At 42.5% G+C, this 15,093-nt stretch overlaps 1 protein-coding gene across 16 annotated transcripts in view; it reads left to right on the plus strand.

Annotated features, from left to right (window-relative positions):
* ZBTB20 (zinc finger and BTB domain containing 20) overlaps positions 1–15,093 on the plus strand; it is a 644,993-nt gene that overhangs the window by 594,017 nt on the left and 35,883 nt on the right. For 15 of the 16 annotated variants that reach the window (XM_075072201.1, XM_075072197.1, XM_075072200.1 and 12 more), the window contains 2 exons: positions 4,624–4,725; positions 13,124–13,311. In XM_075072201.1, coding sequence (XP_074928302.1) covers positions 4,661–4,725; positions 13,124–13,311 — 253 coding nt within the window. In that variant the 5' untranslated portion in view covers positions 4,624–4,660. Of the gene's footprint in view, positions 1–4,623; positions 4,726–13,123; positions 13,312–15,093 lie in introns of those variants that run through there. The other variant, XM_032776820.2, reaches the window with a different exon arrangement.

Consider the following 15,093-nt stretch of genomic DNA (forward strand, 5'->3'; position numbering starts at 1 on the left):
AAGGAATGGTGTCCCTAGCCTCTGTTTGTCAGAGGGTGGAGATGGATGGCAGGAGAGAGATCACTTGACCATTACCTGTTAGGTTAACTCCCTCTGGGGCACTTGACACTGGCCACTGTCGGCAGACAGGATACTGGGCTAGATGGAGCTTTGGTCTGACCCAGTATGGCCGTTCTTATGTTCTTATGTATACACACAGAATTCTGTCTTCCTCTCCCTCCTGGGTGTAAAGCAGCACAGCTGGTTATCTACTGACTGCTAGGAAGAGGGCCCAGCTTCTACACTGATGTCTGCACTCAGGGTGCATATCATCCTGTTACAAAGGATTAGTAAAGTGCACCTAGAATCATTCATTTGTGCCACTAGACAGCTCTTGAACCTGATATTCTGGATGGCACCATCTCCTTGCAGATGCTTGAAGAATTTCACCCAAATATGTTTCTGGGTGTGTCCAGTTCCAAAAAGTAATAATGACAAAGACCAAAACTATGCTTGGCATAGACAACCCAGATTTAAAATATCTCTCTGATGAAGAAAGTGGCTGTAAAAATAGTCCCTTCTTATTCAAGAAATCTACCCTATGTGTGTTCAGAATCCGATCTGCTCCTTTTAATGACATAAACAAGTTCTAACTGCCATTTAGTCCTGCAGAACCAATACCACATGAGGACAGCAAGTGGGATTATTTGCTGCCTCACACATCATCAACAAACCAGTTTGCGGGGGGTGATATACGAGGCAGAAAGAAACAAAGATTTACAGATCCCAGTGCAGGTTTGCAGCACTGGCAATCTCAAAAATCAGCTTTTCACTACAAAATTGAGCCCATTTGACCATGTGTCACTGAGAGAGAATAACTCCAGATCTGGACATCAGGTGCTGAATCCCTGCACAGAAATGCAGAGCTGTTTTGCTGACTGACCATGGCATCTAGATCATGTGAGCTTTATTAGCTCCAAATAGGAAGTAGAAAAGGAATTGGGGGGGTATCTGAGGCAAAAGGAACTAGAGTTAGGGACAAAGAAAGAGGGGTCCTTCAGGAAAACAACCCCTGAAAACAGCCAGGTTCAGATCCAAGACAAGGCAGGAAGCTTATGTTTGCTGCTATTTAAGTTAACAAGAAAGGAAGCCACAAGAAAGTGGATACATCTAGATTATTTTGTTTGTGTGTACTGTGTTAGGAGCAAAGTAGGAACATCAATGCTTATGTGAAATTTAAATAATAGGCTTTGACAGATCATTTCTGATCAATGGTGCTGATTAATGAACAACTCACGTAAGGTAGCAAACAAATAAAGAAGGGTGAAGACACAAATTACAAAAGGGGAAAGAGGAGGATTAGAGCATCAGGATGTGGAGTTATGGTAAGGGAGCCCATTAATCATCAGCACTGTTATAAAGGACCACATTTTGTGCTGGCTTTATGCCCCTTGCAACTCTACTGAAGCCAACACAGAAATTGACCTAAAGTGCACCTCTTAAATCACAATCTGAAGTACCTCATTGCTATCATAAATGAACCTTCTTTAATACAAATAATGAAATGACTAATGTGTCTTCCTCCTTCTAAAATACTAAATAAGACTTGGGTGGGTTGGAATACATGTAAATATATATAGAAATATGTATAACATACCCAAGTTAGTAACATTAATGGAAAGTTTTTAACTAATACTTTGTACTTCCATAGTGCATTCATGGAAGAAACTCTGTCTTCAAAATCTTAATTAAGCCTCGCAGCAACCCTGTGGAGTAGATGTTAATATTCTTGTTTTATAGGAGAAGGAACCAAGGTGCAGGGGGGCTATGTGACTTTCCAAAACTCACACAGTGAGTCAATGGCAGAATCTCAGAGAGAACCTAGGAATCCTGATATCCAGTCCCCTGCTTCCTTACTGTTATTTGTGAAAGATGTTTTATTTTTTGCCTAATGTTCTCATGCTCCAAAATCCATGTTATCTATTAGCCTTCCAGTCTGGCTCAAGACCCCTTTCCTAGAGTGTTTCTGGATGTTGCTTTCCCCACCGTGTCCCCCCCCCCCCCCCCCCCCCCCCCCCCCCCCGCCCTCTANCTCCCCTGGTCTGATCAACCTTCAGTTTCATTGATTTTATATTTTAAATGAAATCATCTGTGTCATGTATCCCACTCCAGTATGTTTTTAATATTAAATGAAAACAGCCAAGCTGTTCAGGCCATACAAGAAGCTCTGAAGAAAGGAACAATGAAACTGGCTAAGTGTTCTGGGACTTACAATCTTCTTCATTCTCTTCACCCAGAGTGGGGTTTTTCAAAGGGAGTAAGGCTCTTAAATCCAGTTGACTTTCGATGGGAGTTCAATACTTGATTCCCATATGTGATTGGGAACAGCCCATCCCCAACATCCTTTCTTCCTGGCACATTTGGTTATGAACCACAGAGTGAGTGTTGGCCACACCAATAGAACGAAGGATCGATTAGATTAGAGTCCCAAACACCAGAGGCACAACAAATGACACAGAAAGAAAGAGGTTTCAGAGTAGCGGCCGTATTAGTCTGTATCTGTAGAAAGAAAGAGGTGTAACAAAATACATATGGCTAACTCTGTCCCTCCTTAGTCTTGACTTGTGTGAAACTTGTAGTCAATAGACATTTTGTCTGACTGAAGAAGGACTGGGGGCCTGATCCTTTGGTCTTTCTGCCTGAAAATCTACTGTGGAAGTTAAGCATGCAGATAAACTGTAGGATTGGATCCTCTGTAAGGACTTCAGGATTTAGACTATAGAAAGGTGGGGAGAGGGGCAGAATAAAAGACAGAATGACATGGATGAAATGTACATAGGAGCAAGGTCGAAATTAATAGAAGGGGAGATAAGGGGTGTATGGAAAACAAGGTAAGCAGGGAGAAGGATTGAAAGGAAATCTTATGCTAAATGTTAGCAATGAAATCTAAAACTGTGCACATATTGGGCGTCGTTACACCCTTGAAATTCAACCCTTGACTTTTGTCACTCTGGTTTGTGAACGCTTCAAGCAAATCAGGAGCTGACTTACGGCTCCACTCCAAATACAAGTGAAACTTGGTGGTTCTGAATAAGTTTTGGACTGATCTTTCAAATTTGTTTAAATATGAAATTCAAAACAAACTTTAGGGAGGGCTGTGTGTCTACAAAAACTGGAACCTCAGAGAAAATGTGTGCTTGAGCCCCTGCGAAGTGTAACTGCCAAGTGGTGCATCGTATGTCTGTTTATACAGATCCAGCTTGCCATTAGCCATCATTATTACAAAAGGTGCACATTAAACTGATCCTGAAAGTATACTTTGTGAAATGCAGTATTACAGTGTCATCTAAAATGCACTGAGAGGATACTTAATTGTGTTGGTAGGCACTCATTCCAATGTGTCTGCTATATTGATTAGTGGTTTTGAATATTACTGTGATGAGTTTCCTAGCATACATTCTGACCTGCTCAGTAATGTTAATTACCTGTGAAATAACAGTGACACTTTGTATCATTTTTGTTTACCTGTGGGTTTGTTTGATTTTGTTGATAAAGCAAATATTCATTTTTCTTTACTGATCCTACTGAAAATCCTGTATTCATGCGAGTAGCACCATTGGCTTCAGTGAGGGCAGGATTGGAGACACTGATGTCCATGGAGCTACTTGCATGAGTAAAGTGAGCAGGATTTAGCTTGTCATCTGCATGTTGGATTAAGATGCGCTTCCATCCTCCACAGCCAACTACCAAAGGATTATAATAGTTAGAGAAAGAGAAGTCCTGTTAGTCTAGTGATGGATTCAATCGCAAAACGTTTAAAAAATCCCAATATTTTGTAGAGTTCTGATCCAGAGATTTGGTTTAGCCAGTTACAAAAGCAGGAACCATTGCAAAAGTCAGGTCTGGATGCTGAATTCCCCCTTCTACCAAATATCAAGGATGCTTGGTTCTGAAGGGTTTTTATGGGGCCCGTTCTGTATTAGACCACTGAGTTTACTCCCTTCTCTGGGCAGGGTATGGCCTCCAGAGAAGACATTTCAGACATAAAACTGCTACTAAGGTTTGATGTTAGCTGAAAGACTGAGAATAAATTATCTCCCTGGTTGGTTTTTGTCACTAAAGTAGCACCCACTGGTGTCCAAATGAGGAAGTAGGTGGAGTTTCTGCCTTTGGACTGATACACTTCTATTTTAGCCACTGTTTCTGTGATACAAAGAAAGCAGGAGGAGGAAGGCAGGTCCTTTTCCTTCCTTCACCTGTATTTTAGCTTAGAGGCAGCTCTTTCTGTCTTCTCCTCTGAGCAGAGTTAGATGACACGATGGGAAAAATTCTAGTGCCTTTCCTGCACTACGGCGCCTGCTGGTGCTTAGTGCAGCTGCAGTCATAGTAGGCAACCTGCAAGACCAGGAAGAAATTCTATTGTGTGGCAGTTTGCTGCTTGATTCCCCCTATCTTACCTATGCAAAATAGTTTGGATGTTAGGCCATGGAGACTAGGGACCGGAATCTATCCTCATTTACAGCTGGGGTTGCCTCACTCTGCCATATAGATGTGGAGAATACTGATTAACCTTGTAGCAAATTCTCTCACTCTTGATAAATTATTAACAATTCCCCTGTCTTCTTTCCTTTTGTTTCTTTCCAGTACAGACACAGCCTCTCTCTGTCCCCTGCCCCAATGAATGTCTGCACTAGGGCCAAGGCTTGGAGTGATTTACCTGAAGAGTGACACCATTTGGAAACCACTGTAAGTAAATTTTATGTCCTACAAAAGACTTCTTGTTTCAGCAAAAAGGAAACAAAAAACAAAAACAAAAAACACCCGAAAACCTCCAACACCTTGCCATTGCTGGTGAACACGAGCTAAATTTTACATTAAACATTTACCTGGGAAGTGGTAAAAAACACACCAGTAAAAAAGGTGGAAAGTATTGGCCTCATGTAGTTCAGCAGTGTTTTGACCTCTGTGCATCTTCTAGCTGTGCACTGGTCTGGTAGGACTCCCTGCCTACTACTCAAGTTTAATGTAGTTGTCTTCACGTCTCTCAGTGGAGTTTTGCCCTGTTTTTTATTAGATTTCTTTGTCTTTTGTAGAGTTACTAGTCTGATGCAATCAGTGCATATTATTTCTTGTTGCAGTTCCGTGCAATGCAGTTTGGTTTCCCTGCAGCTCATTAAAGTTTTGAGCTGCTCTTGTCAAGTCTCAATGGTTCTTGTAGTTCTGTGTAATTCAGGTTGGGTCTCTGTGTATGACTGTAGTTTTGCAGAAGCTTGATTGGACTCTCTGCTTCTCAGTGAAGCCTCCTGATGTTCTCACAGGGTTTTCTGCCTCTTGTAGTTTCACAGTGTTCTGAAATGATCTCTTACCTGCTGCCCTAGAGGGCATAATCTTAGAGTTTTAAACTGTAATGGACACCAGATCTCTGTTCCTCTTAATACAGTTGTTGGGGTTTTTTTTGTTTGGTTGGTTGGTTGTTTTTTTTTTTTGCTGTTCTAGGGAAATTGACTTCTCACTTGTAGCTTCCTGCTTCAATGCACAGGTTTTTGTGCCTCACATAGTTTTATCCGGCTTGGGTTGGATCCCAATGCCATTTTGATCAAGCCTCCCTCCTTCCCATTCCAGTTTTGTGTTCTGTTCAGATTTCTCTGTCTCTTGTAACTTTTTATGGTGCTGCTGTCAGAATTCTGTGTATCTTTCCATCTTAGTTTTGTGGTCAGGTATCTGGTCAGACTTCTGTGCTTTTCTCAGGGTGGGTGGGTTGGTTGGTTTTTAACTGAACGTACTCGTATCTCTGTCTCGCATAGTCAGTTTCTAACCACACATCGCATATTGTCAATGTCACCTCTGAGAGAGGGTCAGGACTCACAGTGAGAAGGACTGAGATCAGGAGTGGCATGAGTATCATACATGCAGGCGGGAGATGAATGTGTAGTAAAACACTCAAAAAATATTGCTTAAAAATTCTGAAGAATAGCTTGCTCTGTCTTACATTTTTAAAACAGAAGCCTCGATTTATATATATACTGTGTGCACTAATTGCATTAAAGCCAAATTATGACTCAAAAAGCCGGTGGAATGCTTGCTTGGGTACTACAGATGCTGCTCTCAGGGGGCAGTGGCTGGAGGTAGACATTATGCCTCTGTTAGGCGTAATACTTGGAATGTGGAGGACGGAAATACAGTCAGTAGCAGTCTTTGTTACATCAATAGCAATCCCCTGGCATTGTCCTCCAAGCACTAGCTGGTATTCCAGGGAGCAGGGCTTGACCATGACCCAGTCCATCCAGACACACTCCTTAGGGCTGCTAGCAGTGCTAACATATCCTTGACTATGCGGACGGTCACTTGGAGCCACGTGCCCCCCACCTCAGATTTCTGCTAGGGTTTATTTGCTCTGCCTTGAACACCGCTGCATACCACGAAAACCTTTAAATTGTGCCCCCCCGCCCCAACTATCAACAGTTATGTGGCATCTCTGCTTGACCCCTTGTGCTTCGGGAGTGCAAATGGTCTTATTATGATTGCCTCCTTTACAGATGTACTAGGGAAGGCAGGGCTCATTCTAACCTTTTTGTCACCTCCCGTTCCCAGTGCATTCACACAGACCAATCATAATTTGACCATTAAATAATAATTCAGCTTTATATTTCTCACTGAAAAGCTTTGCTCTACAGAATGTGGCAGGCACCTGCTCTGTGTTTTCTCTGCTGCCATAGCACCCCAGCTCTGCCTGCAAATAAGTCCCTTTTCTAGAGACTGGAGAGTTTAGCCTCCACCTTTACCAGCTCACTGCCTCCCCGTGCTAACAGATGATGATCTGAAAGGCCCTAGGCATCTTGGTTACCTTTGGGCTCACCCTATACCTTGCTCATTTAGCCGTTTGATAGTGTGCTGTGCTCTGTGATGGGGCTTAAGGAAGTAACTAGTAGAAACTCATTAAAAAAACCACTCAGCTGCCCTGTCTCATACACTAATCCCAGATCACGCCGGAGTGAAGAGTAGCCAGGAGAAATTGAATCCCTTTAATAACCTACATCAGTTGAAATGGGCTTAACACTCTTCTAAAAGTGGAGAACCTCAGACACAGAGCATTTGGGTCCATTTCCAGAACTGGGATTCGGGCCGATATCTGTTTCAAAGGGGCCTCAAATGTTCACTAGCTGACATGTGGGAAATGCTAGCAGCTGAGCAAACTAAATTGCCTGTCTGTGAGGGAGACCAGACTGAGAGGTTTGCTTGTTGTGACATGTTAATACATCTGGGGGAAATTAATCCCAAACACAGATAATTGTTGTGAGGGAGAAACTTGGGGAGACATAATGTTTGAAAGAGACTGAGGAGGATTGCTGGACAGCAAATTGCATGTGAGTTTGCAATGCAATATGGTAGCAAGAAAAATAAGTACAATTTTGGGTTTGAGAGGCATCCTGAGGCAAGGAGATTGGCCTCCCTACCTGTATAGCTCTGAGTCTACCACACCCAATCAGTTCTGATCCATTCTGCCTTTAAAACAGACAGACAAAAAAATCTGTGCTACTCTACATTCAGTGCCTAAAATCATGTTGAAGCTGCATTATTGTGAGATGTCAGGTTTCTAGACCTTTATGAAAGAATATTGCGGTGCTTATATACATAAAAGGGGGGATACTTTGTTACCAAAAAGATATTGGCACTTCGGAGGGATAAGAGGCTGGAGGGACATGATAACAGTCTATGGATATTTGAAGAGTATATAGCCAAAAAAGAAGGGGAAATATTTTAAGTGATGAATATCATGAAACACTTCCCAAGAGTCAGAGGGGTAGCCGTGTTAGTCTGGATCTATAAAAGCAGAAAAGAATCCTGTGGCACCTTACAGACTAACAGACGTTTTGGAGCATGAGCTTTCATGGGTAAATACCCACTTCTTCGGATGCATCTGACAAAGTGGGTATTCACCCATGAAAGCTCATGCTCCAAAACATCTGTTAGTCTATAAGGTGCCACAGGATTCTTTGCTGCTTTTACTTCCCAAGAGATGTATCTGGCTGTGGAAGAGTCTTCCAAAGGAATTGGGTAGAAGCCTCATTACACGGGCCATTTAAAAGTAGACTGGATGAAACCATACTAAATGAACTCTAAGGAACAATCCTGCATTGACTAGTTAAGTAAGATAAATAAGTTTTTGCCATGTCTAACTTCTAGGCTTCTGTACATCAGGGCTATCTACCATAGTGTCCTTTTCCCCCAGTTGTCTTGTCCCTGTTTTCCTGTATATTGAGAGTAAAGATGATGATGATGGTGCCTTGAGTGTTTTCAGACTCAGCTTCAATGACTGGAAGAGCTAATACAATAAAGCACAACCACATACAGAGAAAGAGCATGGTTCTCCCTGGGGATCAAACCTGGTACCACCCACACCTGGGGCTTGATTCATAGTCTCATGAAACTGAGTAACTCTGTTAGCTGGAAGTAAATAGGCTGTTACTAGAAGGAAACATGATCACATGTACTGAAGAAGTGCATTACACTGACACCCATAGGTGAAATTATGATGTGCTACTGCCAAGCACTGTAACCAGCTCAGAGGAAGAATCTGGGAAGATGTACAAACTGAAATGATGTCAGACTACTCCATGGTCACTTAGAGAAGCTGCCCCTCCTACCAAACCCAAACCACAGTCATTGTTATCTCCTTCTCCCATTGTTTATGCACCTACCAAATCCAGCTGTTCCATTCCTTTTGACACAGCCAACCAGCGGTCACATTCTGAAGCTACTGACTGAGGTGAGACAGTGCTCCAATTTACCTCCTGGAATAAGGAGATAAGAACATATTGTGTAATGAACAGTTCAGGATTTGCTGCCTGTCCATAGCACTGACTTATAGGAGTCTAAGCTTGGGGACTGGAGAAATGAGGAGAGGACTGTTTATAAGGTCTCAGTACCTGCGCTCCTACATAGGTAGTTTCTGATCAAAGTGAGTGCCGAGCCTTTTTTCTAATAAGTTTTCTCTAAATTCTAAGTTAGCTTTGATGTTTCCCTTACTTGAGCTTCCCTCCTCCTGCTGGTTCCTTCTCATATGTTTCAGTTACTCAGATACAGGGAAAGCTCTCTGATCAGTAAGAAAGGAGAGGAGTAATGCTGTGAACACGTATTTCCCTGGTGCCAAACAGCATCATTGCCTCTTTTCCCTTTCCACTGAATACAGGTAGTAGTGCCACAGCATTCTGATTTGGAATGGTTTCTGTTGTGAGGGCCTCCTGGTAGTATACTGTCTCCCTTGAGAGCTATGGTAACAAATAAACCCATTCACAGAGGAAAGAGATTAGAGGTGGGGGTAGAGGATGCTATCCATAATGTCACTGGAGCCACAGCCTATAGTGGACTACATCCACCCTGACTAAATTGGCCTTCAACATTAGTTCTTCACTTGTAAGGTAACTCCCTTCTCTTCATGTGCCAATATATATTTATGCCTGTATCTGTAATTTTCACTCCATGCATCTGAAGAAGTGGGGGTTTTTACCCAGGAAAGCTTATGCCCAAATAAATCTGTTAGTCTTTAAGGTACCACCTGACTCCTCATTGTTTTTTAGCTTATAGCTGAAACATTTTCTAACCTGCCTCTGTTCTTGATTCTGAGTGCTCATGATGCAAGAGAAGTAGAAATTATTTAGCAATATGGCACTCAGGCTATTTCTTTACTGCAGAATTAACTCAAGTTATCTACACTTAAGTTAACTCCTCTCAAGTTAGCCTAGTTTGAGTGAGAGCAGCCACACTGCAAACTAATACTTGAGCTGCACAGAGTGGTTGAATTAGCAGCTCAGAGTGCTAGTGTTAGAAGCTGACGAATTGCACTAATATGAGCTGTTGCCTGTACTCCATGACAGGTCAGGCAACTCAAGTTAAAACCATCAACACACTCGAGTACGGGGTTTGTGTGTGAGGATGGGACATGAGTTAGGTGCAACACTTGAGTTGCAGCTCGGGTTAACTGCAGTAAAGACAAACCCTTAGATGTTGTAAATCTGTTACCAAGGATGGGGATATTCAGCCACTCCAACCACCCCGGGCCCCCAGATCCACTGCTGGCTGAACAAGAACAGGCATTGCCTGAAAGCTTCACAACAGTGCTGTGAAAGAGGTGTGTGTGTGTGTGTGTGTGTACATGTGCAGAGGGAGAAAGGTACTGGGAATGAGCGGAAGAGGGGGGATATTTCTCTACAAGCCCTAGGAAATGTGACAAGAGTTAGCCTGTGATAATGTTTGAAGTGCTCTCATACTTTCCTTACTCAAGTTTCTAAAATACATTGCCGTGTGGCAATAGATTGTGTGGCTAGAAGTAGATTTTAGCATCAGAATTGGTATCCAGATTTCAAGCATGCTGGAATTGGGGGGTGGGGGCCGAGATGCTCAATTTATTTTTCAGACCTTTCTCTGTATGAAGTATACTTACAATATTTCAAAACTGTCTGATTTTCATGCAGTTTACAGTGATGCAGTTCTAGCCTCAGTTATTCTAATACAAATTTAGAGTAACTTAACTGAAGCTAATAGAGTTACTTCAGATTTACTCTGGTGTAAGTAAGATCAGAATTTGGCCCATTATATTTTCAACATATTTGTAAAGTATGTTGTTCCCTACCATACAGTATACGGGACGCAGTATTCTCCACTGCACTAAGCCTCTGATTTTGGGAAAGGCAGCTCCCCCAACATAAAATACACTAAAGCTGCCAGCACCTCTGGGGTTAACAACAAATCTAACTAACTCGATTCACCTAAAACTCCTGTCTAAAACCCTGGACCAGCTTCTTTGGGAACAGAAACATGAGCAGTGGGAAGACCAAAATGTTTTTGTGCTTTTCATCCAATTTGGGAGGTCCAAGCAGAACTGACCAGCACAAGACAGGTGCCTGCAGCCATGTAGTTTTGACCACTGAACACGGTCACTCAGGCATGAGGAAACCTGGGGTGGTTGGCCTTGATTCTCCATGCCTCTGTGTGTGTGTGTGTGCGCACCCAGTTTTGCTTTGTGTTTCTTCATGCAGTGTCTGCCTTTTCTTTATTTCTTTTTCTTTTTCACGTTTTCTTTCCTTTTTTCTATTGTTTTACTTTGGGTTTGGGTGCTCGGCTGGGTTTTATTGCGGTGGGGTGGGCTGCGGGCAGGCCTGTTCAACTTCTTTCACTTGAGCTTTCATTTTCCGGCTGAGGAGACACTTCATTGGAGTATGTAATGTTAACACTTACGGCAAAGAATTTAAAAAAAAAAAAAAGGAGCTTGGCAGACTTAACCTCTGGCATGGTGACCAGGAGGAAGATTCTAGGGAGGTTTTGTCTTACCGCAATGTAGCCTGGAGCCAGGTGGTGCTCTGCTGCCCTCTGAAGGTGACCAACTAGAACTGGCAGCCACCAAGGTTTGACAAGAGCTTCCACATGCTATGCCCTCAGATATGCCAGGCTTATATAATTCTTTTATATAACCAGAGACAATGTTCTTGATTAATGGCAAAGTGGCTTTGCTCTCTGTTGTGTGACAGATGCTCTTTCTTTCTTGTGTGTATCTCTTTCTATTCCTCCCCCCACCCCTTTCTGGTGCTTGGACCCTAGAACAGGTTTTCTAAAATCTGTTAAAAAAATAAAAAGATAGACAAGAGGCAGGACTATTTCTCAAAGATATAATTTTGCTGTCTTAATGAGCCTGTATCTTTGCAGGACACGTTGAGTGAGGATTTTGGTGGTGGAGATATACGAGAAATCTGGTTGTGTTGTTTATTTGCATTTACCAGGGCAATAGGCACTTCAGAAGGGGCTGCTGACATAGCAACCATTCCAGCCATTTAAGGAATTACGGTGATGGAAAGTCTACTGTTTTGCAGAATGGTTGCTGTGATGTGGGGAAACTGGATAAAACAACAGGAGAACCCTCAGAGCTTCTGTAACACAAATGGAAGGCTCCCTGGGTGAAAAATAATGCAGAGCCGTTGTTGTAGAGAAAAATTTTTAAGAAGGTTCCATTCTTCAACAGTTATTTGTGTTTTAAGTGGGCATCATTCTAGGCCAAAGAAGAGCTTTTGAAATCAGGCTTCATTAGGTTGTACCTATGAACAGCAGTAAGTGACACATCCTGCCACCATGGCAGGTAGTACCTGAATTGTTATGTTTACCCCTCCTAACTTTCTGCTCACTTCCATAAGCACTGCACCTGCCTGGATCCAGACATACAGTAGTATGTCTGCTGGCCAAAAGTTACAAGTCATTGCTTCTCCAGGACAATGATTTTGCAAACTAAACACTGCAATTAGAGCTCCAGCCGTAACTTACTTCTATAAAGAGGGAGGTAGCATTTTCTAGGATTTAAAGCACAGAGCTCTGGGCTTTTTTCCTTTCTGTGACAGACTTGCTGTATGCCCTTTGGCAAATCACTTTCCCTCTTCATGCCTCAGTTTTCCCACCTGTAAAATGAGGATAATAATGCTTACCCACCTCACATGGGATTTCTGAGACTTCATTCTGGATCTTTCCAAAGTGCTTTGAGGTCCTGGATGGAGTGCACTACAGAAGTATAAATATTAGACTTGGTAATTTTAAGGGAGGTAGAGGAAGCCAGCATGCAGTGTGGCTATTGCAGGATGTGTAAGGCTCTAAATCTTATTGCTTCACCTGTATAAATGACCTCTGCCTCTCTCAATTACCCCCTTTCACCATCCTTGCCCCCTGCACCCATAATCTTCTTCACAAAGCACCAGCTTATGCTTTCACGTTTCTTGACCTGGAAACATCAGTGTTTGTTTGTTTTCCAGATCCATTTGCTATATATTTCTGTATAACTTTCAATTCAGAGTGATGCAGCCTTGATTAATATTTGTCACATGGAGCTCAGACTGTGTAAAGCACTCAGACAGGTTTTAATTTATATGTAGTCAGTTGGGGCAGAATGGGGAGCTTCTGACTTGGTCTATATGCTTTAATGTGGTCTCAGGGCCATTGCATCAGAGTGAAAACAAGGAGCAGCTTGTTTCCAAACAAGAGGCATGGAGTCCTCTCTCCTACCTCCCTTTAAGAAGAAAAAAAAGCAAGTTATCTTTAACAGATTCTAAAAATGCCTTCTCCCAAATACGCAGTTAGTCCCTTCAAAGGTTTCTTTGTTTATTTTCAGGAAGAAACCCAAGACAGCTGAAAACCAGAAGGCGTCTGAGGAGAATGAGATTACTCAGACGGGTGCAAGCAGCGCCAAGCCAGGCCTTCCCTGCCTGAACCTTGAAGCTGTTCCGCCTCTGAGCCCAGCCCTCACCCACTCATCACAGTCACCAACAAACCTGCCCGCACACACAGGGTCATCTGATTGTGAGTACACCAATGTACTGATGAGTTGCTGGGAGCTAGTGAAATGCCATTCCACACCGTGGACCAGCTTTCCCAGCCTGATGCGTGTTGTTTCCATAATGTCATCAGCAAGGCCTCATCACCTTTCCCTCTTCCCTTTTTTTGGTCCACTTATCTTCAGAATATTTTCCAGGAAGTTTTCTGTGATAAGGTCGTGATTATTCAGTCAGCCTAAGAAAGCTGAGAGAGTTGCACAGATCAGGTATGTAGGGCTGGCCCACATGGCTCCCCACCAGCCCCCTCCCTATCTAGGACTGGGGTTCCTCATCTTCATGTAGCTGTGTTTCTCCTCATCCCCGCTTGTTTTCTGACTGCAACCCCAACCCCAACCCCAACCCAGGCCACAATGGAGGAGAGCAATTAGGGAATGCAAATCTCTAGCAGACCCCGGGATGCAACAGGGCTTCAGGCAAAGAATGTTGGGGACCTGGAGGACTCAAGGCCCAATGCAACCAGATAGGCCAGACACCTTTGCTCTTGATATGTTTTCAGTGTATTAACTCAAAGATGAGTCAGCACAGATTTCCCGGCCTTTTAAAAATGTTCTTTTCCATTTCATCCAGGATACCAAGAAATATTTAAAAAACCCAAAAAACCTCAAAACAAGGAAATGAGCAATTGGAACTCGATTTTGAAAAGGCAGAAATACACAGCAGATCTTCAATATATTGAAATTTTACAACCATCCCTTCACTGGGTTATGTCAGCCCTCACATTCATCATTTTTTAAGGGATGTAGTTTACCTCTTTTGGAGTGTTTTTAAGATATTGTAAAATGAACAAGGGCGGAAAAAGTAAGACAAGGAAGCCAGTTTCCAAGAACTCAGAAACCAGATAAACTTTGTGAAGGTCAATGTAAAGAAAATCTGGGCATGGCAGTAAAAATACCAGGTAAAAAATAAGATATAATTTTCTTTTTTTAATTTAAACAACCTGCCTGAAGGCCAGTCTTGGAAACAACCAAGTTATTGGGATAATTGCTATCCAGATCACTTCAGTGGCAATTCATTCCTGCCACCTTCTGACTTTATTCATTATGAGCCTCTTCTTGAGATCTCAATTTGAATAGAACCAATAAACAGCATCATTCCCTAAAGCTGGCCCAGTGACCTGGTAAAGAGAAAGAGGCATGAGACAATGGAAAAGGAAGCACCATTCATTTTGGTGCAAAAGAAAATGCTCTTCAAATTTGAGATGCCTGTCACTGGATAAGACTGGGATTTGGGTTTGTTGTGTAAGGTGGTTGAAGCATTAGATCAGTGTACCAGGGTATCTGAATCTATAACAGCAGGTTACATGAATCCTTATTTATTTTACATGTATTTGGAAAAGAGCTTTGAATGTTATGGACAATATTTTCAAAATCAGATTTGGAACATGCACTCACTATTTTACATGTGCAATCACTTGTTCATGAAAAAACAATAAACGTTTACAAGGCGATGTTTCCCAGAGTATCTGGGACCTCTGTACATGGCTCAGCTTAAGAGCAGTTTCCTGAATATAGGTAGCAAATATACCATGACAGCCAGCTGCACCTCATCTTTAAAAGACAAAGACGAAGAAAGTTTAGGCATTAGTTTGAATGCCAAAGGTGCTGAGGCAAGCAGTTAACAAAAAGTGTGGGCAAAGAGATGTATTATACAATGCTCTCTTAAGGGCTCCATCCTGTGTGATGCTGTGTGCCATCAGCCCCCACTGAAGTCACATTGACTCTGCCCCGTGTAGGACTGGGTCTTAAAT

Source organism: Chelonoidis abingdonii, chromosome 1 (assembly GCF_003597395.2).
Source record: "Chelonoidis abingdonii isolate Lonesome George chromosome 1, CheloAbing_2.0, whole genome shotgun sequence".
NCBI classification, from domain to species: Eukaryota; Metazoa; Chordata; order Testudines; family Testudinidae; genus Chelonoidis; species Chelonoidis abingdonii.